Here is a 27,719-nt window from a genome sequence, read left to right as displayed (position 1 = left end):
CTTCAAGTTCATATGTGAGTAAAGGCAGGTGGCCAAATACTTTTGGCAATATTGTATATATATATATATATATATATATATATATATATATATATATATATATATATATTGGGAGCATTTTCAGAGTATAATATTGCAAGCTGCAAGTAGACAGTAGTCATGTTGTTTAATGATAATGATGAAGTTAGTGGTCCAAAAGGAGCTTTGAAAGGCTGAAATCATGGGTATCCCAGCACCATATAAATATCATTACCTTGACCAACACTTTTTTTTGTAATTACTATGCTGAAGTTTAGCGTGTTGAACAATGTTAACATCATGAGAACATAAGTTTAAAAACTTTATAATTTCATCTCAGACATGGATTTAAACCCAAGGCCTTGAATTACAAAGGCCTTGAATTACAAAGCAGAAGGCCTTGGGTTTATTACGTGTGGCTCTTGAGCCACCAGTAGTTTAAGGGAGGAATCTGTATTGATATTCTAATCTGTGACAAATCATGATGTGTCCAGGAATACGTTTGGGGTAAAATTTCATATGAAGCGCCTTGTCATTTAATAATTGACATTTGACATGCGCTACTTTACACAAAACGACCCCTCTCCTCCACGGATGGCATAGCTCTATGCACAGCGTGTGTTCTGCGTTTAGGGACAGACTGACATGACAACGGTATTATAGCGACAGCGTTTTACACCAATTTCAATGAAACCAAGTTCAGTGAAACCAACATTAGTGACGTCAGTATATTTGAATGTTCATGTCATGTTTGACAGCACATTTCGAATTGGATGATGTTTCAAGTAAAAGTGGACTTCATTGTGTTACGTTGTTGTCTGGAGTTGTAGTGGGCTGTGAATGCCAAAGTTCGTATATTGAGAGTTTGATCTACCAGTGATCACATTGTGATGTACAGCGCACACAATGTCCTCAGTCAGTCATATAATCTTCTTTTTGTCACTTGTATGTCAACGTCGACCTACAGAGGCATTTTTTTAGTAATAAGAACACGATGGCTCAGGACGGAGTGAAGTTAGACCGGTTGTCGACATAAGCCGGACCGATTTAAAAGCATTCTGCTGTATTTTCAATCTATTTGAATAAAATAGGATAACAATCACACCAGTGTTAAATATTTAATATTTATTTTATTGAGGAGCATAAAGGGTCGAACCATAAGTGAATATTGCCGAGTGAAACAAGACAAAGCCAAAGGTTCAGCAAGAACAATGATGTCATATTATTAATAATAATGACATATCACGTCAATGGAATATCATTTCATTTCTAAGCTCAAAACAACATGGTTGGGATCAGTCTTGTTAAGGTGCTAGGCATCATCGCCTCTGGTTCATTCCGGTGAGATTCTTCAGCTGCAGACACAAACAATGCAGGGACAAAATAAGTCTGTTCAGTGCCATACAGGACTTGATGCTGAAGGTGTAACGGTAAATATTTTTTGTGATATACAAATAAGACTTACTGTTAAAGCAGCACCCATGAGACCCTGCACGACCGCTTCACCTGTTGACTGCACCTGAAGGACCAATCACAACACACCAATTGGTAGCCATTTCAAACTTGTCCAACTTCACTGACAATTTTGCCCCTCATGACCCAGACTGGGATAAGCGAAGATGGATGATTAAATGTGCCTAATGATGCAAGGGAGGTGTGATCACTCAGCAAGAAATACAGGGTTCGTACACCTTTTCCATGGCCAAATTCAAGCACTTTTTAAAGGACTTTCAAGATCAATTTTCCAGTTTTTCCAGGTACCCTTTAAAAGGCGAAAACCAGTGTGAATCAATCCATAGCCTTGTTGTTTGAGGTCACCAAATGCTGTCTGTAGGATAAATACGAAAAATCTGCTAAAACCTAAGCCTAACATTGAACCAGCAGTTATCATTAAGTGAATGGGGCATAGAAAATGAAGCAGTGTTTCTGTAGACTATTAAATGTCATTGGTGTTTGCAAACGTGTCTCAATTTGTGTTGTTTTTCAAATTTCTTGTTCTTTTTCTTACTTACAGCACTCAATGACATCGAACAACACAGATTGATTCACACCGTATTTGTGCTTGTGATATGGGATATAAATACACGCACCCTCAAAATTTCAATTTCACTCATTTATTAACAAAACTGTTCCACATTAATATAAGGATAAAATAACTTAAAGGAAAATATTTTGTTTGTTTCACAACACCTCAATCACCTTTCATTAAGCATATATAGCCTTATAACTGTGGCTATGATAACAAATTAACAAAAAGACTAAAGTTAACTTTTTTGGCTTTCACTGAGGTAGCCAGACAAGTTAAGTCGACAACGAAAATAATAGAGCGAGAAATGCATACAACCATGTGTAAAAACTACAAAATCATTCATATTAACTCAGCTCTAAGTTGTGAAAAATGTTACAAATTATACATTACATGTCCTTCACAGTAAAAACAAGTCCAATAATGTAACCATTTTAATGCAATTAAGCAAAATGACAAAATGTAACTTGTTTGCATTAACTGAGATAGTCAAACAAGTTAGGTAGACAACCAAAATAATGGAGCAAAAAATACATCGAACCATGTTGGATTTCCTTTTTGCACACTTTGCAGCAGGCTACACGTGGATTTGGTCCACGTTTTATCCAAAGTTTGTATTTGTCATTTTCCATCCAATGTTCATTAAAACGACAACCTCCCGGCATGATGGACCGATGCACCACTGTCCTCTTGGGAGCGAAACAGAGGCTCTGGCATGACAACAGCCTAATGTAAGGGCTCGTGCAAAGCCAACAGATCAAGCGTGTAGCTTTCATTTTTAAGGAAACTTATTTTATTTTTTTTCCATTTTATAATTAGTCCATTGAGTCAGACTGCCGAAAAATATGATGAACAATTCCAAGCAATTACAAGCACTTCACCCAGAATTCAAGCATTTTTCAAACCTTGAAAACACAACATTAAAATCCAAGCATTTTCAAGGTTTTTAAGCACCCGAACGAACACTGGAAATAAGACACTTTGCTGTAATGAACTGGGATTTGGATCTATATTGGTAAAAATGAGTAAACCTCCACATTTCAGCACTTTACCTGTTCTACGGACGTGGCCATGTTAACTGCATCCTGGATGCGGTTGTCAAGGAAGAGCCAAGTGTCCTGAAAGTCTGGGGAGGAATCCTGAAGCATCACTAGCTCAGTGGTGTTAAAGATGCCAGTCAAGGCTGCTCTTTTTCTGTACCAGTTCATCTACACACAATAAAACATGAATGTTTGAGGAGAAAAAAAAACAATAACTGAATCACAATAAGGGGTTTTACAGGTTTCAGCACATCTGTTTAATGCTATTTAATGCCCTTTTTAACGGTACTTAAAAAAATGGAATGCTCTTCCCCTTACGTACCCTCCCGCAAATCTTTATGTATGCATCCAAAAAAATCTAGCTTTGCATCAGCATTTACTAATGACAAAGAAAAAAAAAAAGGTCTTGAAAACGTCCCACATCCTAAAAGACATTATAAAGACAATTTTAATCAAAGACAAAATACAGAAAATATGCTTTTATTCATTTTTTCTTCTTCTTATTTTGTTATCCCTTGCACGTTTCGTTTTTTTTTTTGTTTATTCCTTCCTGACGGTAGTTTTGTTTAAATTTCTGAATTACGTTTAGAAAACAAAAATAATTTCTATGTACACATTTTGAAAAAAATGTACAGATACATGTTGACTTGTATGTTTTGATTGTTTGAATGTTATGTGTCATATTGTTGTTAAAATAAAGTTAGAACAAAAAAGAGCTGTGATTGGTCAGCTTGTTATGACATAATTTCTGCGGTTCTCACAGCCCACCTTCACGAAAGTCTCTTCCTACGGTTATGAAGCAAAGTGTAAACTACAAATGACGGTTGTCTAAAAAATAATTAGTTTCAGCTCCAACAATAAAACAAGTGTCGCTACAACTACACACAGAAAAACGTGTGGAAGAGAATTTCAAGTAGGTCCCCCCTCCGCCTACTGAAACAAAGATTATGGAGGACTGACAAGAGACTCACTTCGTTAATGTAACTTCGGTGCTGAGAGCAATGTACAGAGTGAGACCCACCTGTATCGTGTTTGAAAGTCAGAGTCGAAGACCTAGCAATTCATCGATGACGGCAGTTATTAGACTTAGACAAATTTTAATGATCCACAAGGGAAATTGTTCAACACAGTAGCTCAGTTACAATGATGGAAAGTGTAAGGATGGAAAGGACAATGCAGGTATAAATAGACTAATATAGCGATAAAAAAATCTAACATATATACGAATATATACATAATATGTGTACAGAATAATATATACAGATATATTATATTATGTCTATAACATATTACATGGACAATATTACAGTATATACAGTACATGTGACAGCAGCAGCATGAAATAGAGAGCAGATCCAGCAGGAAATAGAAAATAGATATTATAAACATTATAAACAAAGAGAAGTAGCTAACATGTCAGGTGTCAGGTAATAGGCAGATGTCATCTATTGCTGTATGGCGAGTGATTATACAGCTGGATGGAGTGTGGAATGAAGGAGTTCTTGAATCGCACAGTGCGGGAAGGAAGTTGAAGGAGCCTGTTGGAGTATGAGCTCCGCTGTCCCTTAATTGTCAGGTGGGGTGGGTGGGCAGGATTGTCCATGATGGCGAGCAGTTTGTCCAGTGTCCTCCTGTCCCTCACTGACACAAACGCCTCCAACTGCGCGCCAATAGTTTGGCCGGCTTTCCGGGACAGCTTATCCTATTATTGAGTTAATTTTCATTTATCGTTCGATTTATTGACTATGAGACCAGGCCTATAATTGTATAAAATGAATTTAATGCCTCTGGACATCGAATTTAATACTTTTTAAGGTCTTTATTTTTGCAAAAATCTATTTCATGACTTTTAATGTTTTTTTAATAACAACGCTAGCTTGATTACATTACAATAGCACTTACAAAAATGCATGAAAACCCTACTATCAAACCTGTAACTGTTTAGTAACAGTAAGTATAAATTATTTTAGTTATATTGTAAAACTTACAAACATTGCTTGGAGAGATGAATGAAGAAACCACATGAGTAGAAACGCAATGGTTGACTAATAGACGGAACATCACTTGAACTTCCGGTTCAAAGCACTACACAAAAGGAAATACTGTCGTGAGTGAAGTCATCCAAAAAATGGCGCCATAACACAAACATTAGCACACCATTTCAGTGTCTCTGTGTATAAAACTATTTTTTGAATACCAAACATTATGGCCGTTAGTGAAGAAAAATTAATCAATTAGCCACACCTTTTTTAATCAGCCCCAGGGTTTAAAGAGCAGGAAAAAAGTAGCGGCTTATAGTCCGGAAAATACGTTTTTATCTATCATTAAGGTAAATAATGATAGATAAAAATCCCAACAATACAAGATAAAAAGTGAAATTTACTTAAACAGGATATCTTGCACTTTGAGTCTTTTTTTCCCCACTACAGTTATTCACTTTGTGTAATAAAGTAAAACCCTTATTCCATAGTAACGTATGTATATAGTTTTCAAAAATGAGTTAAAATCAAGTTGTAGACTCAAATGTGTACAGTGGATTATATAAACAATAATTGAACGTCTTCCTATGAGGAAGCAGTTCCTGGGGAATCTGTGGTGGGCTCTCCTATTTCTGGGGCTGAGGTTGCTGAGGTAGTTAAAAAAGTCCTCGGTGGCAAGGCCCCGGGGGTGGATGAGATCCGCCCGGAGTTCATTAAGGCTCTGGATGCTGTGGGGCTGTCTTGGTTGACAAGACTCGGCAGCATCGCGTGGACATCAGGGGCGGTACCTCTGGATTGGCAGACCGGGGTGGTGGTTCCTCTCTTTAAGAAGGGGAACCGTGTGGGATCACACTCCTCAGCCTTCCCGGTAAGGTCTATTCAGGTGTACTGGAGAGGAGGCTACGGCGGATAGTCAAACCTCGGATTCAAGAGGAACAGTGTGGTTTTCGTCCTGGTCGTGGAACTGTGGACCAGCTCTATACTCTCGGCAGGGTCCTTGAGGGTGCATGGGAGTTTGCCCAACCAGTCTACTTGTGCTTTGTGGACTTGGAGAAGGCATTCGACCGTGTCCCTCGGGAGGTCCTGTGGGGAGTGCTCAGAGAGTATGGGGTATCGGACTATCTGATTGTGGCTGTCCGCTCCCTGTATGATCAGTGTCAGAGCTTGGTCCGCATTGCCGGCAGTAAGTCGGACACGTTTCCAGTGAGGGTTGGACTCCGCCAAGCCTGCCCTTTGTCACCGATTCTGTTCATAACTTTTATGGACAGAATTTCTAGGCGCAGTCAAGGCGTTGAGGGGATCCGGTTTGGTGGCTGCAGGATTAGGTCTCTGCTTTTTGCAGATGATGTGGTCCTGATGGCTTTATCTGGCCAGGATCTTCAGCTCACACTGGATCGGTTCGCAGCTGAGTGTGAAGCGACTGGGATGAGAATCAGCACCTCCAAGTCCGAGTCCATGGTTCTCGCCCGGAAAAGAGTGGAGTGCCATCTCCGGGTTGGGGAGGAGACCCCGCCCCAAGTGGAGGAGTTCAAGTACCTAGGAGTCTTGTTCACGAGTGAGGGAAAAGTGGATTGTGAGATCGACAGGCGGATCGGTGCGGCGTCTTCAGTAATGCGGACGCTGTATCGATCCGTTGTGGTGAAGAAGGAGCTGAGCCGGAAGGCAAAGCTCTCAATTTACCGGTCGATCTACGTTCCCATCCTCACCTATGGTCATGAGCTTTGGGTTATGACCGAAAGGACAAGATCACGGGTACAGGTGGCCGAAATGAGCTTCCTCCGACGTTTCCTCTAAGGCTCTCCCTTAGAGATAAGGTGAGAAGCTCTGCCATCCGGGGGGAGCTCAAAGTAAAGCCACTGCTCCTCCACATCGAGAGGAGCCAGATAAGGTGGTTCGGGCATCTGGTCAGGATGCCACCCGAACGCCTCCCTCGGGAGGTGTTTAGGGCACGTCCAACCGGTAGGAGGCCACGGGGAAGACCCAGGACACGTTGGGAAGACTATGTCTCCCGGGAAGAGCTGGACGAAGTGGCTGGGGAGAGGAAGGTCTGTGCTTCCTTGCTTAGGCTGCTTTCCCCGTGACCCGACCTCGGATAAGCGGAAGAAGATGGATGGATGGATGGATGGATGGATAATTGTTTGACTCCAGCACCCCCGCGACCCCGTAAGGGAGAAGCGGTAGAAAATGGATGGATGTTTGACTATTTGACAATTAAAATAATCGTAAGTTGCAGCCCTATATTATAGTGTTTGTGTCATTTCTGTGTTTGGAGCATTAAGACGTAGCAATTTGTTCCTGTCCTCCACAGTAAGGATTAGAGTACAAGTAGGAAAGCACCCTACATTATAAGTTGGTGATTAACAGACACCAGATCAGAAGCAAATACAAGTTGCTATGAACAATGAGGGAGTAAAAACGGAGCAAAATAATAAAGCCACTCACGTCTGTGGAACGGTCTCCTGCATGATACCAGATGTCGTCCACAAGGGTGGACAAATGTTTCAGAGCTTCAGGGATGTTATGAGGCAGGAGCAGGATGCTCATGGCCTAAGAGGACAGACACAAAGTCAAGATACACTAGGTAAGATTCTGACAGGAACACCAAAACCATCTATTCTCATTTACGTATGGCCATGCTGTGACTCACCATCATGCACAATTTACCTGTGGCCATGTTTCTATGTAAGGGATGTGCATCCGAAGTCTAGTCTCCACTGCATCTCTTAGAAAGTCAGCAGTTTTCTTTGGTCTGCAAGAATACTTTGTTACCACAAATTAACAACTGGTAAAGTGACATTTGCTTGAATGAGTTCATAGGTGTGTGTGTGTGTGTGTGTGTGTGTGTGTTTGTGTGCACATACTCTGCTTGTCCCAGCTGGACCTGCTTGTGTTGTTCTGCGAGGATCTCTGCCAGTTGTGAATTGCACTGAGCCACGAAATGCAGCACCAAGTCTCCAGCACCGTTGTAAAACATACCAGTTGAAGCAGACGACAGGCCAAGTGTCTGATACCAAAACACACATGATCTTTTTTTAACATCTATTTGTGTCTGAAAACAAAATCAAAAGACTTATCGTTGACACTATGTGTCCCAACGATGGTGGAAAGCCTTTGAATGCGGTGTGACTACTTTCAACACATTTTGAATACCACAGAGCTCACCGAAAGGCGGCACAGTCCATTACAACAATGTGCGTATTATAGAAACATGGATAATCTTGCTCAATATATTTACCATGCTCAGCTACTGCTGGGCAAGATGCAAGAGTCATTGCTGTTTGCAGGTATGACAGCTTAAGTTGAGGAAGCAGAAAAGCAAGAACAGTGGCAACGAAGAGGAAAAGACAGAAGGATCTGTTGGCTGCTCAAAAGATCTATATTTGGTGAAAATTAAAACTTCTTGGCAAAACTCAGTAATGAAGATGTTGGTAACTTCAGAAATTTCACAAGGATAGATCAAAATGACTGACTCATCAACACGCCTGGCATCAACCGCAGTGCCACCGCGATATCTCCACTTTAACTCCGCCACCTCCGTGTAGTTACTGTGTGCACGTAACTACACTACAGGGTATGGAAGGAAAATATGACAGTCAGATCATGTCAGTGATAACACAGTAGTATCACAGATCTTGCAGCACAAAGACAGAGGCTGCTGTTCGTTACACTGTGAAAGGCTTTACACACTTCAGCAGAGTCACATACATAAACTTTAAAGGCCTACTGAAACCCACTACTACCGACCGGCGACCACGCAGTCTGATAGTTTATATATCAATGATGAAATCTTAACATTGCAACACATACCAATACGGCCGGGTTAACTTATAAATTGCAATTTTAAATTTCCCACCACACTTCCGTTTGAAAACGTCGAGATATGATGACGTATGCGTATGACGGAATCAGTTGATGCGGAAGTATTGGTACCCCATTGAATACAATACAAAAAAGCTCTGTTTTCATTTCAAAATTCCACAGTATTCTGGACATCTGTGTTGGTGAATCTTTTGCAATTTTTTTAATGAACAATGGAGACTGCAAAGAAGAAAGTTGTAGGTGGGATCGGTGTATTAGCGGCGGAATACAGCAACACAACCAGGAAGACAGAGATGGATAGCAGACGCGTTAGCCGCCGAACTCACCTTAACTTCCTCCGTCTCGCCGACCGCATCTGTGATCGGGTGAAGTCCTTCGTCGCACCGTCGATCGCTGGAACGCAGGTGAGCACGGGTGTTGATGAGCAGATGAGGGCTGGCTGGCGTAGGTGGATAGCTATTGTTTTTACCATAGCTCTGTGAGGTCCCGTAGCTAAGTTAGCTTCAATGGCATCGTTAGCAACAGCATTGTTAAGCTTCGCCAGGCTGGAAAGCATTAACCGTGTATTCACATGCCCCTGGTTTAATAGTATTGTTGATCTTCTGTCTATCCTTCCAGTCAGGGATTTATTTATTTTGTTTCTATATGCAGTTAAGCACGATGCTATCACGTTAGCTCCGTAGCTAAAGTGTTTCGTCGATGTATTGTCGTGGAGATAAAAGTCACTGTGAATGTCCATTTCGCATTCTCGACTCTCATTTTCAAGAGGATATAGTATCCGAGGTGGTTTGAAATACAAATCTGTGATCCACAATAGAAAAAGTAGAGAGTGTGGAATCCAATGAGCCAGCTTGTACCTAAGTTACGGTCAGAGCGAAAAAAGATATGTCTTGCACTGCATTCTAGTACTTCACTCGAACGTTCCTCATCCACAAATCTTTCATCCTCGCTCAAATTAATGGGGTAATCGTCGCTTTCTCGGTCCGAATCGCTCTAGCTGCGTTGAAAACAATAGGAAAACGTAAGGAGCCTTTCAATTGACTACGTCACGCTACTTCCGGTAGGGGCAAGGTTTTTTTTTTATCAGATACCAAAAGTTGCGATCTTTATCGTCGTTGTTCTCTACTAAATCCTTTCAGCAAAAATATGGCAATATCGCGAAATGATCAAGTATGACACATAGAATGGATCTGCTATCCCCGTTTAAATAAAAACATTTCATTTCAGTAGGCCTTTAAGACTTTTACTTACTCTATTTACCGGTAGTCAAGTTGGATGTCTTGTCGACCTCACTGAACAATCCAATCTCTACTGTGTTTATCAGAGTGGCTTAACCTTTTTTGAGGGGTAAAGAGTTTAAAATGTGTTCTCCTTTTTGTTCACTTTAATGAAAAACGGTGTTACTTTTGTAATACCGTGACCAGTTGGTATAAACTACTATCAACACAATCTGTTTATTTGTCTCTTAAAAAAACATATTTAATTCAACTGATAGTCGACTACGGGCGAAATCTAACAAATTTGTCTATTAAAATCCTTAGTCAAAGGCAGCCCTAGACTTTATTACACATTTTGTATGTAATAAAAGGGCATAAGGAAATAATTACAATAATTAATTGATAACGTACATCGGAATCCTGTGTTTTTGTCTGATTATAAATGTGATCAAACTGTAATCACCCAATGATATTGAAAAAATAAAGTATAAGTATTCGTATTAATTAATATGACCAATACTGCCCCTGGAACTACTTGGTATTGAATCAATATCTGTATTTGTAATAGACTTAGACTTAGACTTCCTTTTTATTGTCATTCAAATTTGAACTTTACAGCACAGATAAGAACGAAATTTCGTTACATAAGCTCATGGTAGTGCAGGATAAAAAAGCAATAAGGTGCATATAAAAATAAATAAATGTATATGAATAATATATAAAAGTATATATAAAATAAATAAATATGTATATATATATATAAATAAATAAATAGATTACTGTACAGATAAATATATTGCACTTTTTCACACGTGTCCACGTTTATGGATGTACTGTATGTTATATTGTCTTTTTTATTCCAGCGAGTTAATCCATTTTGGGGGGAGTTGAGGGGATAATTTAATTATGATGCGTTCAAGAGTCTTACGGCCTGAGGGAAGAAGCTGTTACAGAACCTGGAGGTTCTGCTTCGGAGGCTGCGGAACCTCTTTCTAGAGTCCAGCAGTGAAAACAGTCCTTGGTGGGGGTGGGAGGAGTCTTTGCAGATTTTCTGAGCCCTGGTCAGGCAGCGGCTTTTTGCGATCTCCTGGATAGGAGGAAGAGGAGTCCTGATTATCTTTTCCGCCGTCCTTACCACTCTCTGGAGAGACTTCCAGTCTGAGGCATTGCAGGCTCCAGTCCAGACAGAGATGCTGTTGGTCAGCAGGCTCTCTATAGTGCCTCTGTAGAATGTGGTGAGAATGGGGGGAGGGAGCTGTGCTCTTTTCATCCAACGCAAAAAATGCATGCGCTGCTGAGCTCTTTTTACAAGAGCTCCGGTGTGTAGGAACCAGGTTAAATTGTCAGTTATCTGCACCCCCAGGAACTTGGTGCTGCTTACTATCTCCACCGCTGTGCCGTTGATGTAGAGTGGAGCGTGGCTGGACTGGTGCTTCCTGAAGTCAACGATGATCTCCTTGGTCTTGTTGACATTCAGGACGAGGTTGTTGGTTCTGCACCAGCCAACCAGATGTTTCACCTCCTCCCTGTAGTCCATGTCGTTGTTGTCACGGATGAGGCCCACTACTGTCGTGTCGTCCGCATACTTCACAATGTGGTTAGTAGTGGACCAGGCGCAGCAGTCATGGGTCGTCAACGTGAACAGCAGCGGACTCAGGACGCAGCCCTGGGGGGAGCCGGTGCTCAGGGAGATGGCACTGGAGGTGTTGTTGCCCACTCTCACAGATTGGGGTCTGTCTGTGAGGAAGTCAAGCAGCCAGTTGCATAGGGGGGTACTGAATCCAAGGGGGGCCAGTTTGCTCACCAAGTGCTGCGCGATGATGGTGTTGAATGCTGAGCTGAAGTCCAGGAACAACATCCGCACGTGTGTATCCTTTCTTTCCAGATGTTCTAAGCTCAGGTGGAGTGCAGAGGAGATGGCGTCCTCTGTGGAGCGGTTAGGGCGATAAGCAAACTGGTATAGGTGGAATGTGGGGGGAAGTCTGGAGACAATATATTCCTTTACCAGCCTCTCAAAGCACTTCCTTATGATGGGCGTGAGTGCAACGGAATCATTGAGGGAGGAGATTGTGGGTTTTTTAGGCACTGGGATGATTGTGGCCGTCTTAAAACATGATGGTACCACAGCCTGGGTTAGCGAGATGTTGAAGATGTCTGTGAGAACCCCAGCCAGCTGGTCTGCACATCCCTTAAGACCAGCTGGCTGGGGTTCTCACAGACATCTTCAACAATATCGCCCAAAACTAAAGTAAAGTATCCAAACAACAGAAGAATAAGCGCTTACTACATTTTAACAGAAGTGTAGATAGAACCATGTTACAACAAAAAATAACCAGATATTAATAGTCAATTAACAAATAGATACAGATTATGCAACAGGAAATGATGCAATACGTTACTGCATACTTCAACAACTAAATTGGCAACTTTTGTAACCCATTTGAATGAATGAATGATCTTTATTGTCATTGTGCATGTACAGGTACAGGTCCAACGAAATTTAGAAATGGTTCTATTATTATTTATAATATATTGTGATGTATATATCTTTATTGAAAGAAGCTGCAATATATATATATAGCGCCATACATTTCTGGTCGCATTGCTCATCCTTCATTTAAACTATTTCCCCAAAAGATGTATTGAGGCTATAAAGTGTGTATTATTCGAATAATCAAACAAATTATTTGATAGATTAACTAATTACTAAAATTATCAAGAGCTACCGCCCTAATTCCGATACTCACCTCAGCACCAGTCGCAATGGCCTCAATGGTCCAGCCATGCTGCGGGACAAACTCCAAAGCAGCGCCAAGAATTCGAGCTTGAAGCTGCTCCTCTGATTCGTACTGCTCGCCATCTTCATCAGTCTGATCCTGGTAGCTAACACACACACATTTCATTCAGTGCTGACTTTTACATATTTTGCTTCACTTTTCATCGACCGACCTAGTGTTTGGTCTGCTAGACTCCTCAGCGTCTGGGTTAGATATGGAGTCTTTAAGGGTAGTCCCTGCTGTCAGGTCCTGATCAGAGTGTTTGCTGGATTTGGACTCATCCTGAAGAATAAATGCTGTACGGTGGAAGCCTGTTTTAAGACTGACACACGGAGGTTTTGCTGCTGGTGCTGCCAGACCTGGAAAGAAGAACGTTGTTAGCTGAGACATATCTGTGCATGTACAATGGTGTAACAATTTCCAGACAGTTAGTCAGACTGTCAGGGGCAGCAGACTTGAGGGATATTGTCATTAAAGACATGAGCATGATGCCCGTAAGAAAGTTGGCAAAAGGTTTTTCCATTTTCATCGTTACCGGTTGCCATATTGTAAAATATTACACGTGTGCCTCTGTTGGCCATCTAATAAAACCAAGGTATGTCCCGAACTTGGATTATGGCGCAGCGTAAGGGTGTCACAATAACATAATTTAATCGATACATCTACCTCTGAATTTCCACAATTCTCGATACTTATTTATTTCTATGCAAAAAAAAACTGAATCCACGTACTTCTGCTGAAAATTCAGAACTTGATCAAAAATAGTTTCAAAGTGAAGTATTTGAGAAGAGGTAACTATACATTAAAAAAGAACAGCAGTGTTATATAACCTCCCAGTAAATCAAAACAATCGATATTATGCTTTGAATATGCTTATAAAAAAACAACTATCGTCAACTAATTTACATTACAAAAATAACAGCAGAGGTGTGGAGCCTTCAAGAATATAAAACGGACACTATTGTTTTGAATATTATATCAATATAGTGGAAGTGTGACACCATGTCATTAGAAATGACATAGGCTACTAAAAAGACTAAAACATTGTTGTGGTTTTAGTCGTTAATAGTATCAATAGTTCTGTCTTTTTGCCATCACTTTGGGTCTGTACTTTTTTTAAAATTTTATCTTTACAATGTGCCGTAAAAAAAGAGATGCATTCAGCACAATTTGCCTTCCGGGAGAAATTAGTGTTGCCAAAAGACAAAGAGTGTCTCGAAGCTGTTTTCTAAGAACTTATGAAAGTGATAAAGGTTGGGTTGCACGCTTCTAGAGGTTTTTTGCACTCTGTACCAGGGGTCAGTAACTCGCGGCTCTTTAGCGGAGCCCTAGTGGCTCCATGAAGCTTTTTCAAAAATGTATGGAAATGGGATAAAAATAGGGTGAAAAATGTTTTTTATTGAAATATGGTTTCTGTAGGAGGATAAACACGACACAAATCTTCCTAATTGTAAGAAACCCAAATTTATAATATGTTTGTGTTAATGCTTCACTGATGAGAGTATTTGACAAGCGCCGTTTTTTCCTACTAATGTCAGTGGCCCTTGAACTCACCATTGTGTGGACTGTGACTCAACAGTTTGTTTTCATGTATAACTTTCTCCGACACTGCCACAGAAAGATGTGTTTTATGCCACTCCTTCTTTGTCTCATTTTGTCCACCAAACATTTTATGCTGTGCGTGAATGCACAAAGGTGAGCTTTGTTGATGGTATTGACTTGTTGGAGTGCTAATCAGGCATATTTGGTCACTGCATGACTGCAAGCTAATCAACGCTAACATGCTATTTAGGCTAGCTGTATGTACATATTGCATCATTATGCCTCGTTTGTACGTATATTTGAGCTCATTTAATTTCCTTTACTTATGTCCTGTGTGTATTTAATCTATATTTGCATGTCTCATGACACATTATCTGTATGTAATATTGGCTGCATTTCTGATAGTAGTTTGTGTGCAATGTTGTTCCAGACCACCCAGCTTGCAAAGATTGTAATAAATCAGTTTCCTTTAACTTGGACACACACATCTATACCTTTGGTCATTCTAAGACAGTCATTTCCAGGAGACATCTCACCCTCTGAGAAGTTTAACTAATGTTTTCCAATGTTGTAAAAATGTGTAGAATAAATATTACATTTCAACATTTCTGTCAACGAAGATTTGCGTCAGCCTGCGACACATAGTCATTTTGTTAGTAGGCTAATGTAGCTAATTAGCCACTTATATCATGTGTTGCCATCATTATAACACTTATATAAGTCTTTTAATTTTTTGCGGCTGAAGACTGATTACTTTTTTGTATTTGTGGTCCAATATGGCTCTTTCAACATTTTAGGTTGCCGACCACTGCCCTATACTTTTGTGACCGCTTGTATTAGATTATGGAGTAAGTGCAAGACGCAAGATACACGTCTCTTTCACTTTTAATGCATACTTCTACTTGCTAAATATAGCGACAAAGTGACTAAAATGTTTTACAAATCATTTCTGCAACATCATATTCTCTGGCAAACCATGCGCGTATGATGTGTGTTGTGAAGCCCAGTTACACCCACACCTACAGTTATGCTACACTGACACACTTCCATTATCATTTGTTTATGAGCGAGGGCCAACCGGAAGCGTCAAATCAGCATTTGTGACAGACTTCCACTTATAGATAATTTTTCTAAGGAGGAAATGCGTTCTTCGACGCTCACTCAGTGCTCATGTGATGCGATTCGCTGTGCAAAGAGCGTACAGTTCTGACTACTGATCATACTAAATAAAAGAGGTATACAAGTATTTTGTGCGTGTTGGTATCGACTTGGCATCGAAGTACCGATACTTTTAACATTCCTAGCGCACCGTTACACCCATTAACACTGTAGTTGCTCAAATTTACACCCAATAACACATTTACTTAGACTTAGACAAACTTTATTTATCCACAACGGAAATTGTTCCACACAGTAGCTCAGATACAAAGGATGGATAGGATAATGCAGGTATTAAGTAGACTAAAAATGTACCATAGTAGCAATATAAAATACAAACCCTGTTTCCATATGAGTTGGGAAATTGTGTTAGATGTAAATATAAACGGAATACAATGATTTGCAAATCCTTTTCAACCCATATTCAATTGAATGTACTACAAAGACAAGATATTTGATGTTCAAACTCATAAACTTTATTTATTTTTTGCAAATAATAATTAACTTAGAATTTCATGGCTGCAACACGTGCCAAAGTAGTTGGGAAAGGGCATGTTCACCACTGTGTTACATGGCCTTTCCTTTTAACAACACTCAGTAAACATTTGGGAACTGAGGAGACACATTTTTTAAGCTTCTCTGGTGGAATTCTTTCCCATTCTTGCTTGATGCACATCTTAAGTTGTTCAACAGTCCGGGGGTCTCTGTTGTGGTATTTTAGGCTTCATAATGCGCCACACATTTTCAATGGGAGACAGGTCTGGACTGCAGGCAGGCCAGTCTAGTACCAACACTCTTTTACTATGAAGCCACGTTGATGTAACACGTGGCTTGGCATTGTCTTGCTGAAATAAGCAGGGGCGTCCATGGTAACGTTGCTTGGATGGCAACATATGTTGCTCCAAAACCTGTATGTACCTTTCAGCATTAATGGCGCCTTCACAGATGTGTAAGTTACCCATGTCTTGGGCACTAATACACCCCCATACCGTAACAGATGCTGGCTTTTCAACTTTGCGCCTATAACAATCCGCATGGTTCTTTTCCTCTTTGGTCCGGAGGACACGACGTCCACAGTTTCCAAAAACAATTTGAAATGTGGACTCGTCAGACCACAGAACACTTTTCCACTTTGTATCAGTCCATCTTAGATGAGCTCAGGCCCAGCGAAGCCGACGGCGTTTCTGGGTGTTGTTGATAAACGGTTTTCGCCTTGCATAGGAGAGTTTTAACTTGCACTTACAGATGTAGCGACCAACTGTAGTTACTGACAGTGGGTTTCTGAAGTGTTCCTGAGCCCATGTGGTGATATCCTTTACACACTGATGTCGCTTGTTGATGCAGTACAGCCTGAGGGATCGAAGGTCACGGTCTTAGTTGCTTACGTGCAGTGATTTCTCCAGATTCTCTGAACCCTTTGATGATATTACGGACCGTAGATTGTGAAATCCCTAAATTCCTTGCAATAGCTGGTTGAGAAAGGTTTTTCTTAAACTGTTCAACCATTTGCTCACGCATTTGTTGACAAAGTGGTGACCCTCGCCCTATCCTTGTTTGTGAATGACTGAGCATTTCATGGAATCTACTTTTATACCCAATCATGGCACCCACCTGTTCCCAAATTGCCTGTTCACCTGTGGGATGTTCCAAATAAGTGTTTGATGAGCATTCCTCAACTTTATCAGTATTTATTGCCACCTTTCCCAACTTTTTTGTCACGTGTTGCTGGCATCAAATTCTAAAGTTAATGATTATTTGCAAAAAAAAAAAAAGTTTATCAGTTTGAACATCAAATATGTTGTCTTTGTAGCATATTCAACTGAATATGGGTTGCAAATTATTTGCAAATCATTGTATTCCGTTTATATTTACATCTAACACAATTTCCCAACTCATATGGAAATGGAGTTTGTACAAGATATATGTAATATTTACATATTATATACACTGATATATTACATTTTATAATATATAACAAATCCCAATTAGCATGTACAATAATACAGTATATGTAACAGCTGCAGCAAAAAAGGGCAGCATAAAATAGAGAGTTAATTACTACACCAGAATTAGAGCAATTTATAACAGGCTCCCTGCTCAAGAATTCGGCAATTTGTTTGTTGGAGTTCATTTTGTATTTCAGTGAAAGATAATATAGTAGAATTGTTAGTTCATACTGCAACTCTCCGCTGTTTAAATATAGAGGCAATGTTTACATAATCAGGGAGCAGACCTCCGTCGTGATTACAGCGAATTACCAGTCTTAGCATGTAATGCCTTTATGAGGTGATAAATATGTTAAATGAAAACACCAGCTTTGCAAGGCACAGGTAGCTAAATGTTTGATAAGTATGTCCTTCGCGATCACCTTCCCTGACAAGTGACAGTGCGTTGTTAGCAAGTACTAGGACGGGAGCGACGGAGCACCGAAATAACACATGTTTGTTTCTAACGCAGTTTCCCGTCACATTTGAAGAAAGGCTGGTGGAGTTTGATAATTACCGCTCCCGAGCCCCCGGAGTGCCCTTCCAGCACGTAGAGCTCGAAACAGCGCCGCCATGTTGCTTGTTTTCTTTCTTTTTCTTCCTTGAGTTTCAAGGCGGTTGATAGCCATGTTGAAGGGTGTGATACCGCCACCTTCTGCTCCGGAGTGGGGGTTAAACAGTATATTTTTACATTCTAATTCCCATTGCACCAAACCTAAAACAAAACAAAATTAAATTAAAAAAACTATTATAACTAATAACTTATAACTATTATATTGTAACCCTTCTTTCTCGTCCAAAGACCCAGAGCTCGTTTTCTTTCACACTCCAACGTCACATTCATGCGACTCAGATCTGCGATGCAAAAACATGCAGTCAAGTTATGGATGAGATCAAATTTGGTATTTTTATAAACGACATAGAAAGGTTTCTCAACATTATTATGCTTCAGGCAAAATGTTTTCTACATAAATGTCGATTTATGAAAGTAAGGCCTACATTTTCTAATTGGCTTAATGGTTCAATCAAATCTTGGAGGATGATTAAGTACAAAAGCCCTTAAATTTATATCTTTGTTAAAACATTTAAAGTGATTTAGGTAGCCCCTTTTGTCTTTTTGGATTTTTTCACATTTATTATTATTATTATTATGTATTATAATTTAATACTCTATCTGTATTTGCTTTTGTTTTCTTGCCTTGACATGTTTTGTTGATGTCGTGATTTGCTCAACTTGATGTGTAGATTGTTGGTTATGTTGGAAGTGCCTTGACTATGGTGTGCATTATAAATGTATGTTTGTTGTTCAATAAAAACAAAACAAAACAAAAAAACGTAGTCAATTTGGTTTTAGTCCACCCGTCCATTTTCTGCTGATGATAAATATTAAACTAAACACGACACGAGTCAATGTGTGAATATAAATCTGGATAAAAGCAACTTATCGTGTATTTTACATATTTTTTGCAAGAACTTTTAAATAAATACAACGGAAATGGGTCTCTTATTTTTGAAACTGAAACAGGAAATACATAAAATCGTATTTAGTTTTGCTTTGTACCTTCAGACCGTCGTCCAAACCAAGGGTATGTTCGCTAATGCGACTGACTTTTGTATCATTGTTCAAAAGTGTCTATTTCAATTACTGTATTAGTATAAGTATAAGTATAAAATAGCCAATTTAGTATCACGCATGTATATATTTCAAATATGCGCAGTAGTTTGTGTCCAGGGGTTGGCTTGCGTCAGAAGTCCTAGTGTGTCGCATTAAAGAAATATCCGTGTCATGATGATAGGACAATATATATTTGTTTGTATTTAGTGTGTAACCAAAGCAGAACAGTAGCTGATGTATAATTTAGACAATACTAAGTCATTTATGTTGGCTGTTGTTATCAGCAGTGCTGCCGACTCAGTAAGGAAAGTCACTATCTGCCCTGTCCTTCAGGTCACTAAATGACTAATTTGCCGTTTTCTGTTTGTTATGATTCTTTCAGAGCCCACTTTCACAAACACTGTCTCCAATTTTGTACCAGCCTTTGCTTTAAGAGTGATTAATCATGTAAAACATTTGTTAAGTTGTTGGTAAAAAAAACAAAAAAAAACAATTTTTTTTTAATTACAAATGTTGCAAGCAAGGAAGCTGTCTTTAGGTTGAAGTGGAGTTCTAATTGTTTTTTGGTGATTTAACCCCCAACTCCAACCCTTGATGCTGAGTGCTAAGCAGCTCAACTATAAAAATAAGTTTTTATAGTCTTTGGTACGACTTGGCCGGGGTTTGAACTCACGACCTACCGATCTCAGGGCGGACACTCTAACCACAAGGCCACTGATATTTGCCCAGCTCTGCTATAGCCTAACATTTTTACCTTTTGTAAATGACTTGACTATAATACAAGAAAATACCAACCTTGTGTGCTTATTAGAGCAGTGTTTTTCAACCACTGTGCCATTGTATCTGGTGTGCCGTGGGAGATGATCTAATTTCACATATTTGGGGTAAAAAAATATTTTTTGCAAACCAGTAATTTTAGTCAGCAAAAGATGTGTTGTTGTTGAGTGTCTACTCTATGCTGTCTAGAGCTCGGCAGAGTAACCGTGTAATACTCTTCCATATCAGTAGGTGGCGGCCGGTAGCTAATTGCTTTGTAGATGTCGGAAACAGCGGGAGGCAGTGTGCAGGTAAAAAGGCATTTAATGCTTAAACAAAAAATAAACAAAAGGTAAGTGCCCCTAAGAAAAGGCATTGAAGCTTAGGGAAGGCTATGCAGAACAAAACTAAAACTGAACTGGCTACAAAGTAAACAAAAACAGAATGCTGGACGACAGCAAAGACTTACTGTGGAGCAAAGACGGCGTCCACAATGTACATCCGAACATGACATGACAATCAACAATGTCCCCATGAAGAAGGATAACAAACAAAGTAGATACGGGAAATATCGCTCAAAGGTAGACATAAAACTGCTACAGGAAAATACCAAAAAAAGAGAAAAAGCCACCAAAATAGGAGCACAAGACAAGAACTAAAACACTACACACAGGAAAAAAGCAAACAAGTCCAAATAAGTCAGGGCGTGATGTGACAGGTGGTGACAGTACACCTACTTTGAGACAAGAGCTATAGTGATGCTTGGTTATGGTTTAAAGTCATATCCAACAATTGCGACAACAAATTTTTACTGTCAACTGAGTTTCGTTTTTAATGATTTCTGCTGGTGGTGTGCCTCCGGATTTTTTCAACACAAAAAATGTGCCTCGGCTCAAAAAAGGTTGAAAAACACTGTTAGAGGACATTTAGGTGTTAACTGGCTGGCCAGCTTTGCACAAGTAAACATGCTGCTTTAAACAGAGATATCACTTTTTTTTTTTCTTTTTTACATGCAAGTACACATAATCACATATCGTTGTTATGATATCAGACTAATATCCATATTGGATTAGCACTGCCCAAGTAAAAAATAATTGATTATTAAGATATATTATTAGATAGTGTAATAAAAAAATGTACTATCAGATATAAAACAAAGCTAAGATGTTTTTTTTTTAGATAACTTATATTTTGACCCACACTGGCCTCTTTAATGTACAAAATGTATTGAAGTGTTCCCTTGTACTTTATTTTTTGTATGCTCTCAAATGGAAAAAATATGGACACTCGTGATTTGTTCAATCTTTCTAGGATCTCATGGCAGACCTCAGTATCAAAAGTGGGGACACGGTGCTGTTAGTGTGGGATCAGCCCTCATCGCCTGCGGCTTTAAAAGACTTTGCAGAGGAAGTTGGTGCGGTGGTTGGTGCAGATGGCAGAGTGTCAGTGGAGAACATGGAGCGACTTTTGCTGTGTGAGTACAAAACAAATGTATTCATTTCAAACTTAAACCGATCCATTTCTGTTGATTGTGTGAAATTGTCTCTTCATTAAATGTGGGGGAAATAATCAAATTTTAGATGCATCGTGAGTTGGACATAGACCATAAAATCGATTATTAAACGTCGATAATCAATTTATTTATTGTAAATAAGATGATAGATGATGATAGATGATAGGTCTTTATTGTCATTGCACAAGTACAACGAAACTTTGTTTTCAGCACAAACCCGTTCAAGATTAGACAAACAAACAGTGTACAGGGTTACAGAACAGGAACGCTGATGGGTCGCCACAAGGCGCCCCGTAAAAGATGGCGGAAAAGGTAAAACGCTGGGGAAGGATGAGTAAAAAAATACAATCTAGACTGGGCTCCTAAGGGGGCCCAGTCTGGAGTGTAAAAAAACCTCCATAGCAAAGTACATATTACAACATACATCTCGAGATATCTAGCAACAGAGGGAAGGGGCGGAGTAATGGTGGTAGGCCGCAGCTCTCGACGCTGACCATCCTTCCATCACCCCTATGGGATTTGCGTCGAGGGTGTTTGGTTTGGGGGGTTGGGGGGGTGTATGTGTGGTGTATATTTTTGTGGATGCATGTTGTTTGTATGTAAGCCTACAGTGTGTCTCTGTTCCGCGGCCTTGATTCTTGTGCAGCCGATAAGTCCAAAGTCAACAACAACAGGTGTGTGTCCATGAGAGACAAGAAGGGAGTTTGTTGTGTCTTCGCCGCACTGTCCTTCGGGAGAGTCTCAAAGCCAGGGAAACAATCCAAGTTAGAATGTTTTGTATGCGAGTGAAAATGAAAATGTGCTTTTCACTCTAAATTGTCTATGACTGGTCCTCAAAAATCCTGCGAGGCAGACAGTCTGATGTTATCCAAGAGTGTCCACGGTTCTTCTCGCATCCTCCAATCAATCGTGGCAGATTTGGGGTACTTTGAAGACTGCCAGCAACTTCCAATTTTTGGACAAACCAGAGCAACGCTCTGTACACAAATAATGCAGACGGTTCTAAAATTTGGCTGACTGCACCTCACCAAGAGAACCGACCAGCTTCTTTATTATAGGGCACCTATGTTCCAGTTGTGCACACAATTTCATTAATTTAATAAATGTGATGGGAATTTCTTATTAAAAATGCTCTGTTTTTAAAAGTTGAAAGTGATTAACGCTTATTTAGTGAAACGAAAAGTAATATAAAACTGCATCAATATACATAAATGAAAGATGCATCAATAATCAATTTTTACAAACCCCGTTTCCATATGAGTTGGGAAATTGTGTTAGCTGTAAATATAAACGGAATACAATGATTTGCAAATCCTTTTCAACCCATATTCAATTGAATGCACTACAAAGACAAAATATTTGATGTTCAAACTCAAACTTTATTTTTTTTTGCAAATAATAATTAACTTAGAATTTCATGGCTGCAACACGTGCCAACGTAGTTGGGAAAGGGCATGTTCACCACTGTGTTACATGGCCTTTCCTTTTAACAACACTCAGTAAACGTTTGGGAACTGAGGAGACACATTTTTTAAGCTTCTCAGGTGGAATTCTTTCCCATTCTTGCTTGATGTACAGTTTAAGTTGTTCAACAGTCCGGGGGTCTCCGTTGTGGTATTTTAGGCTTCATAATGCGCCACAAATTTTCAATGGGAGACAGGTCTGGACTACAGGCAGGCCAGTCTAGTACCCGCACTCTTTTACTATGAAGCCACGTTGATGTAACACGCTTGGCATTGTCTTGCTGAAATAAGCAGGAGCGTCCATGGTAACGTTGCTTGGATGGCACATATGTTGCTCCAAAACCTGTATGTACCTTTCAGCATTAATGGCGCCTTCACAGATGTGTAAGTTACCCATGTCTTGGGCACTAATACACCCCCATACCATCACAGATGCTGGCTTTTACACTTTGCGCCTATAACAATCCGGATGGTTCTTTTCCTCTTTGGTCCGGAGGACACGACGTCCACGGTTTCCAAAAACAATTTGAAATGTGGACTCGTCAGACCAGATAACACCAGACCAGATTCCACTTTGTATCAGTCCATCTTAGATGAGCTCAGGCCCAGCGAAGCCGACGGCGTTTCTGGGTGTTGTTGATGAACGGTTTTCACCTCGCTTTGCAAATCATTGTATTCCGTTTATATTTACATCCAACACAATTTCCCAACTCATATGTAAACGGGGTTTGTAATCGAATCCTAGCTCCTAAATCATAATCGAATCGTGAGGTGGCCAAAGATTCCCACCTCTACTCTTAATGCTGTTGGTGCACAGTAAAGCTCAGTATTAGTGATACTGCTAATGTTGGTAATGATATTACCGTATTTTCTGGACCGTAGGGCACACCGGATTATAAGGCGCACTGCCGATGAGCGGGTCTATTCAGGTCTTTTTTCATACAAATGGTGCATCGGATTATAAGGCGCATTAAAGGGGTCATATTATGACCTTATCGACTACGGCATCGGCACGGACTACAATGGTGGACTTGCGCAAATTTTCAGCATTTATTCAGCTCTCCAATACACATTAGCAGGTACCAAGAGGTAAGAAAAGTTGGTTTTGCATAATATTGTGACACAAAACGCCAGATAATGTCTGCTAATGGGTGCCATTTTGCGGTCCTTAAACACACACCATAGTAATACTTGTATCTCTGACTACGGTATCCGTAATGGGCCGACAATCCATCAAGCGGTGCGGCTTCCAAGTCATACTAAAACATTTTGACAGATTTTTGAAAGCCGTGTGTAATGTTTTTTTTTTTCCAATGGAACATTTAAAGTTTTGGTGTTGTTTACTGGCGTCATATTGCAGTCTACACGTATCTCTTATGTGTGACTGCCATCATATTGCAGTCTACACGTATCTCTTATGTGTGACTGCCATCTACTGATCACACTTATTACACCATGTACCAAATAAAATTGCTTCTAAGTCTGTAAGCACAACCGTATTATTACGTACATTAGGCGCACTGGGTTATAAGGCGCACTGTCGAGTTTTGAGAACCTTATAGTCCGAAAAATACGGTAAGTAAATAACATGTAACTAGCATTCATATACTTTTTGACATTTTTTAAGATGATTGAATGATTTTGCGTTGAATTTCTTGAGCATGATTACGATAACAATAACATCATTATTGTTATTTTAACAAAAAAAAGAATAATAAAACTACTACTGGCTCTCATTCAAATACTTCAAAGTTCTATGTGAAGTTGGCCATCTATGTCATTGCAAATATTAAAATAACAGTGCCGTTTGTTTGAGCTGTGAAGTTTTTTATAGTACAAATGTAATTGCAACATACATTTTCTGACCAGTGATGTCCCCCATTTTGTCCTAATCTCATCAAACTTGTCCTAAACATTTGTGCTGTCATGGTTTAAAAATTAAAACCATATTTGAACAAATGTTTAGTTTTTTCACATTTGGAACAACTAGCTGCTACTATAGTTAGACCAAACATTTTTGCAGCACAAACGATCAGTACAAGGTGGTGGGGCCAACTTCACACAGTTCAGAACACCTGAGTATGAGATAATTTTTATTGGAAAATATTATTTAATGAATTGTCTTGTTGCAGCCGCCCACGCAGCTTCCAGCTTCAACTTTGTGCTCTCTAGTCTGCTGGCTGATGGCGCCTCCATCCACAGCTCTGAGTGTCTGGCAGAGATGGCCAGAGTGCTGAAACCTGGTGGGAAGCTAATTCTGGATGAACCTGTCACAGGTAGTAATGTTTTCTCTTCATGCACACACGTCTTTGCATATTGTGGTGCTATTTAATGTTCACGTGTGTACTTTGCAGAAGTAAATGTACACAACATGAGGAGTGAAGAGAAGCTGACGTCGGCTCTCAAGTTATCAGGCTTGATGTCGGTCGCACAGGTGAGTCACAACATGTTTGATTTACATGCCAGCGGTAAAACGCTAGGCCATAGTCATGTTCGTTACATACCTCGAGTTCTTTCAAATGTGAAACTGCTGGCAAGTAAATAAAATAAATTGAAAATAGATTTTTTTTGTCACCATTTGATGCATGCAATCAGAATTCAGTACTAGCGAGTATCAGTTTGCGTGATATCAAATAGTACCATATTTTGATACCTTTATTGCTTGTTGCTATTTTACATCAGATATGCCATATAGATGCTACTGACTAGCATTAGTGATTTTACAGGGTCTTTAACACCTCCAAATTTTGTAATGAAAACCACCACTAAGATGCAAATTACAATCAAATAGTGGGTGTGTAATAAGTACAATATTTGAAATACAAACATTTTGTAGGACTCCATAAAAGACAAGACTGGCACATTCAACTTAATAGCAAAGACTACTTCCTGACTACGGCAACACACACCTAGGACAGACTGAAATGAATGCATACTTCAAACTCGTTTTCATTGTGGGCCACATCAGTTGTTGCTGCCCTCAAAGGCCGCTTGTAACTGCGAAACGTATATAACCAAAATAATGTATACTAGCCTCATAATATTATACAGTTATTATTGATTATTGTTATCATTGCTTCACAAGAATCCCAAATCAAGGTTACAAGCAGATTATTTTGAGAACGGTTATAATGATCTAAAACATTTAATAGCTTGTTGCATCAAATAATAAGATAATATTCAGTTAAGAACTGCAGTGAAAACATTTCTGTCAAAATTTAAATACATTTAGCAAGAAAGATGAAGTGTCTTATTTTTTCGGGGCTTTTGCTGGCCACATACAATTATGTAAAATTTTTAAATTTCTATTTATAATATATATTTAATAAAATTACATTAAAAGATGTGGCCCTCAGGCCTTGAGTTTGACACCTGTGGCATACTTACAAATGATACAAAGAAGTGTAAGAAAACCAATACATTTGAAAAAATATAATTTTAATATGAAAGGCCTACTGAAACCCACTACTACCGACCACGCAGTCTGATAGTTTATATATCAATGATGAAATCTTAACATTGCAACACATGCCAATACGGCCGGGTTAACTTATAAAGTGCAATTTTAAATTTCCCGGGAAACTTCCGCTTGAAAACGTCTCTGTATGATGACGTATGCGCGTGACGTCATGACGGCAACGGAAGTATTCGGACCCATACAAACTGCTCTGTTTTCATCGAAAAATTCCACAGTATTCTGGACATCTGTGTTGGCGAATCTTTTGCAATTTGTTTAATGAACAATGGAGACTGCAAAAAAGAAAGTTGTAGGTGGGATCGGTGTATTAGCTGCGGACTACAGCAACACAACCAGGAAGACAGAGATGGATAGCAGACGCGTTAGCCGGCAAACTCACCTTAACTTCCTCCGTCTCGCCGACCGCATCTGTGATCGGGTGAAGTCCTTCGTCGCACCGTCGATCGCTGGAACGCAGGTGAGCACGGGTGTTGATGAGCAGATGAGTGCTGGCTGGCGTAGGTGGATAGCTAATGTTTTTAGCATAGCTCTGTGAGGTCCGGTTGATAAGTTAGCTTCAATGGCGTCGTTAGCAACACAGCATTGTTAAGCTTCGCCAAGCTGGAAATTATTAACCGTGTAGTTACATGTCCATGGTTTAATAGTATTGTTGATCTTCCAGTCTGGATTTATTTATTTTGTTTCTATCTGCATTGGAGCCAGATGCTATCACGTTAGCTCAGTAGCTAAAGAGCTTCGCTGATGTATTGTCGTGGAGATAAAAGTCACTGTGAATGTCCATTTCGGGTTCTCGACTCTCATTTTCAAGAGGATATAGTATCCGAGGTGGTTTAAAATACAAATCCGTGATCCACAATAGAAAAAAGAGAGTGTGTGGAATCCAATGATACCTTGTATCTAAGTTACGGTCAGAGCGAAAAAAGATATGTCTTTCACTGCATTCTAGTCCGTCACTCTAACGTTCCTCATCCACGAATCTTTCATCCTCGCTCAAATTAATGGGGTAATCGTCGCTTTCTCGGTCCGAATCTCTCTCGCTCCATTGTAAACAACGGGGAATTGTAAGGAATCATACCTCCTGTGACCTCACGCTACTTTCGGTAGGGGCAAGGCTTTTTTTTATCAGCGACCAAAAGTTGCGAACTTTATCGTCGTTGTTCTATAATAAATCCTTTCAGCAAAAATATGGCAATATCGCGAAATGATCAAGTATGACACATAGAATGGATCTGCTATCCCCGTTTAAATAAAAAAATTTAATTTCAGTAGGCCTTTAAACAAATTAACACTTTTTAACACATGGACACACACACACAGGTATACTGAAAATTGG

General features: G+C 39.7%; 2 protein-coding genes across 4 annotated transcripts in view; one reads left to right on the top strand and one right to left on the bottom strand.

The window, feature by feature from the left end:
- Positions 1–27,719, top strand: part of ciapin1 (cytokine induced apoptosis inhibitor 1) — a 35,122-nt gene that overhangs the window by 2,753 nt on the left and 4,650 nt on the right. For 2 of the 3 annotated variants that reach the window (XM_062022377.1, XM_062022379.1), the window contains exons 2-4: positions 21,244–21,406; positions 25,041–25,184; positions 25,263–25,342. In XM_062022377.1, the coding sequence (XP_061878361.1) occupies positions 21,250–21,406; positions 25,041–25,184; positions 25,263–25,342 (381 nt within the window). In that variant the 5' untranslated portion in view covers positions 21,244–21,249. Of the gene's footprint in view, positions 1–19,034; positions 19,148–21,243; positions 21,407–25,040; positions 25,185–25,262; positions 25,343–27,719 lie in introns of those variants that run through there. The other variant, XM_062022378.1, reaches the window with a different exon arrangement.
- Positions 1,129–18,306, bottom strand: coq9 (coenzyme Q9 homolog (S. cerevisiae)). Its single transcript, XM_062022375.1, has 9 exons — positions 18,079–18,306; positions 13,049–13,235; positions 12,847–12,982; positions 7,925–8,067; positions 7,728–7,812; positions 7,506–7,610; positions 3,097–3,252; positions 1,484–1,537; positions 1,129–1,373 (listed from the first exon to the last, which is right to left on the bottom strand). The coding sequence occupies exons 1-9, from the start codon at positions 18,188–18,190 to the stop codon at positions 1,338–1,340; spliced, it is 1,014 nt and encodes a 337-aa protein (XP_061878359.1). The 5' UTR covers positions 18,191–18,306; the 3' UTR covers positions 1,129–1,337.

This window comes from Entelurus aequoreus, linkage group LG16 (assembly GCF_033978785.1).
Source record: "Entelurus aequoreus isolate RoL-2023_Sb linkage group LG16, RoL_Eaeq_v1.1, whole genome shotgun sequence".
Classification (NCBI taxonomy): Eukaryota; Metazoa; Chordata; class Actinopteri; order Syngnathiformes; family Syngnathidae; genus Entelurus; species Entelurus aequoreus.
The sequence above is the reverse complement of the archived record's forward strand: the minus strand, read 5'-3'. Positions and strand labels throughout refer to the sequence as shown.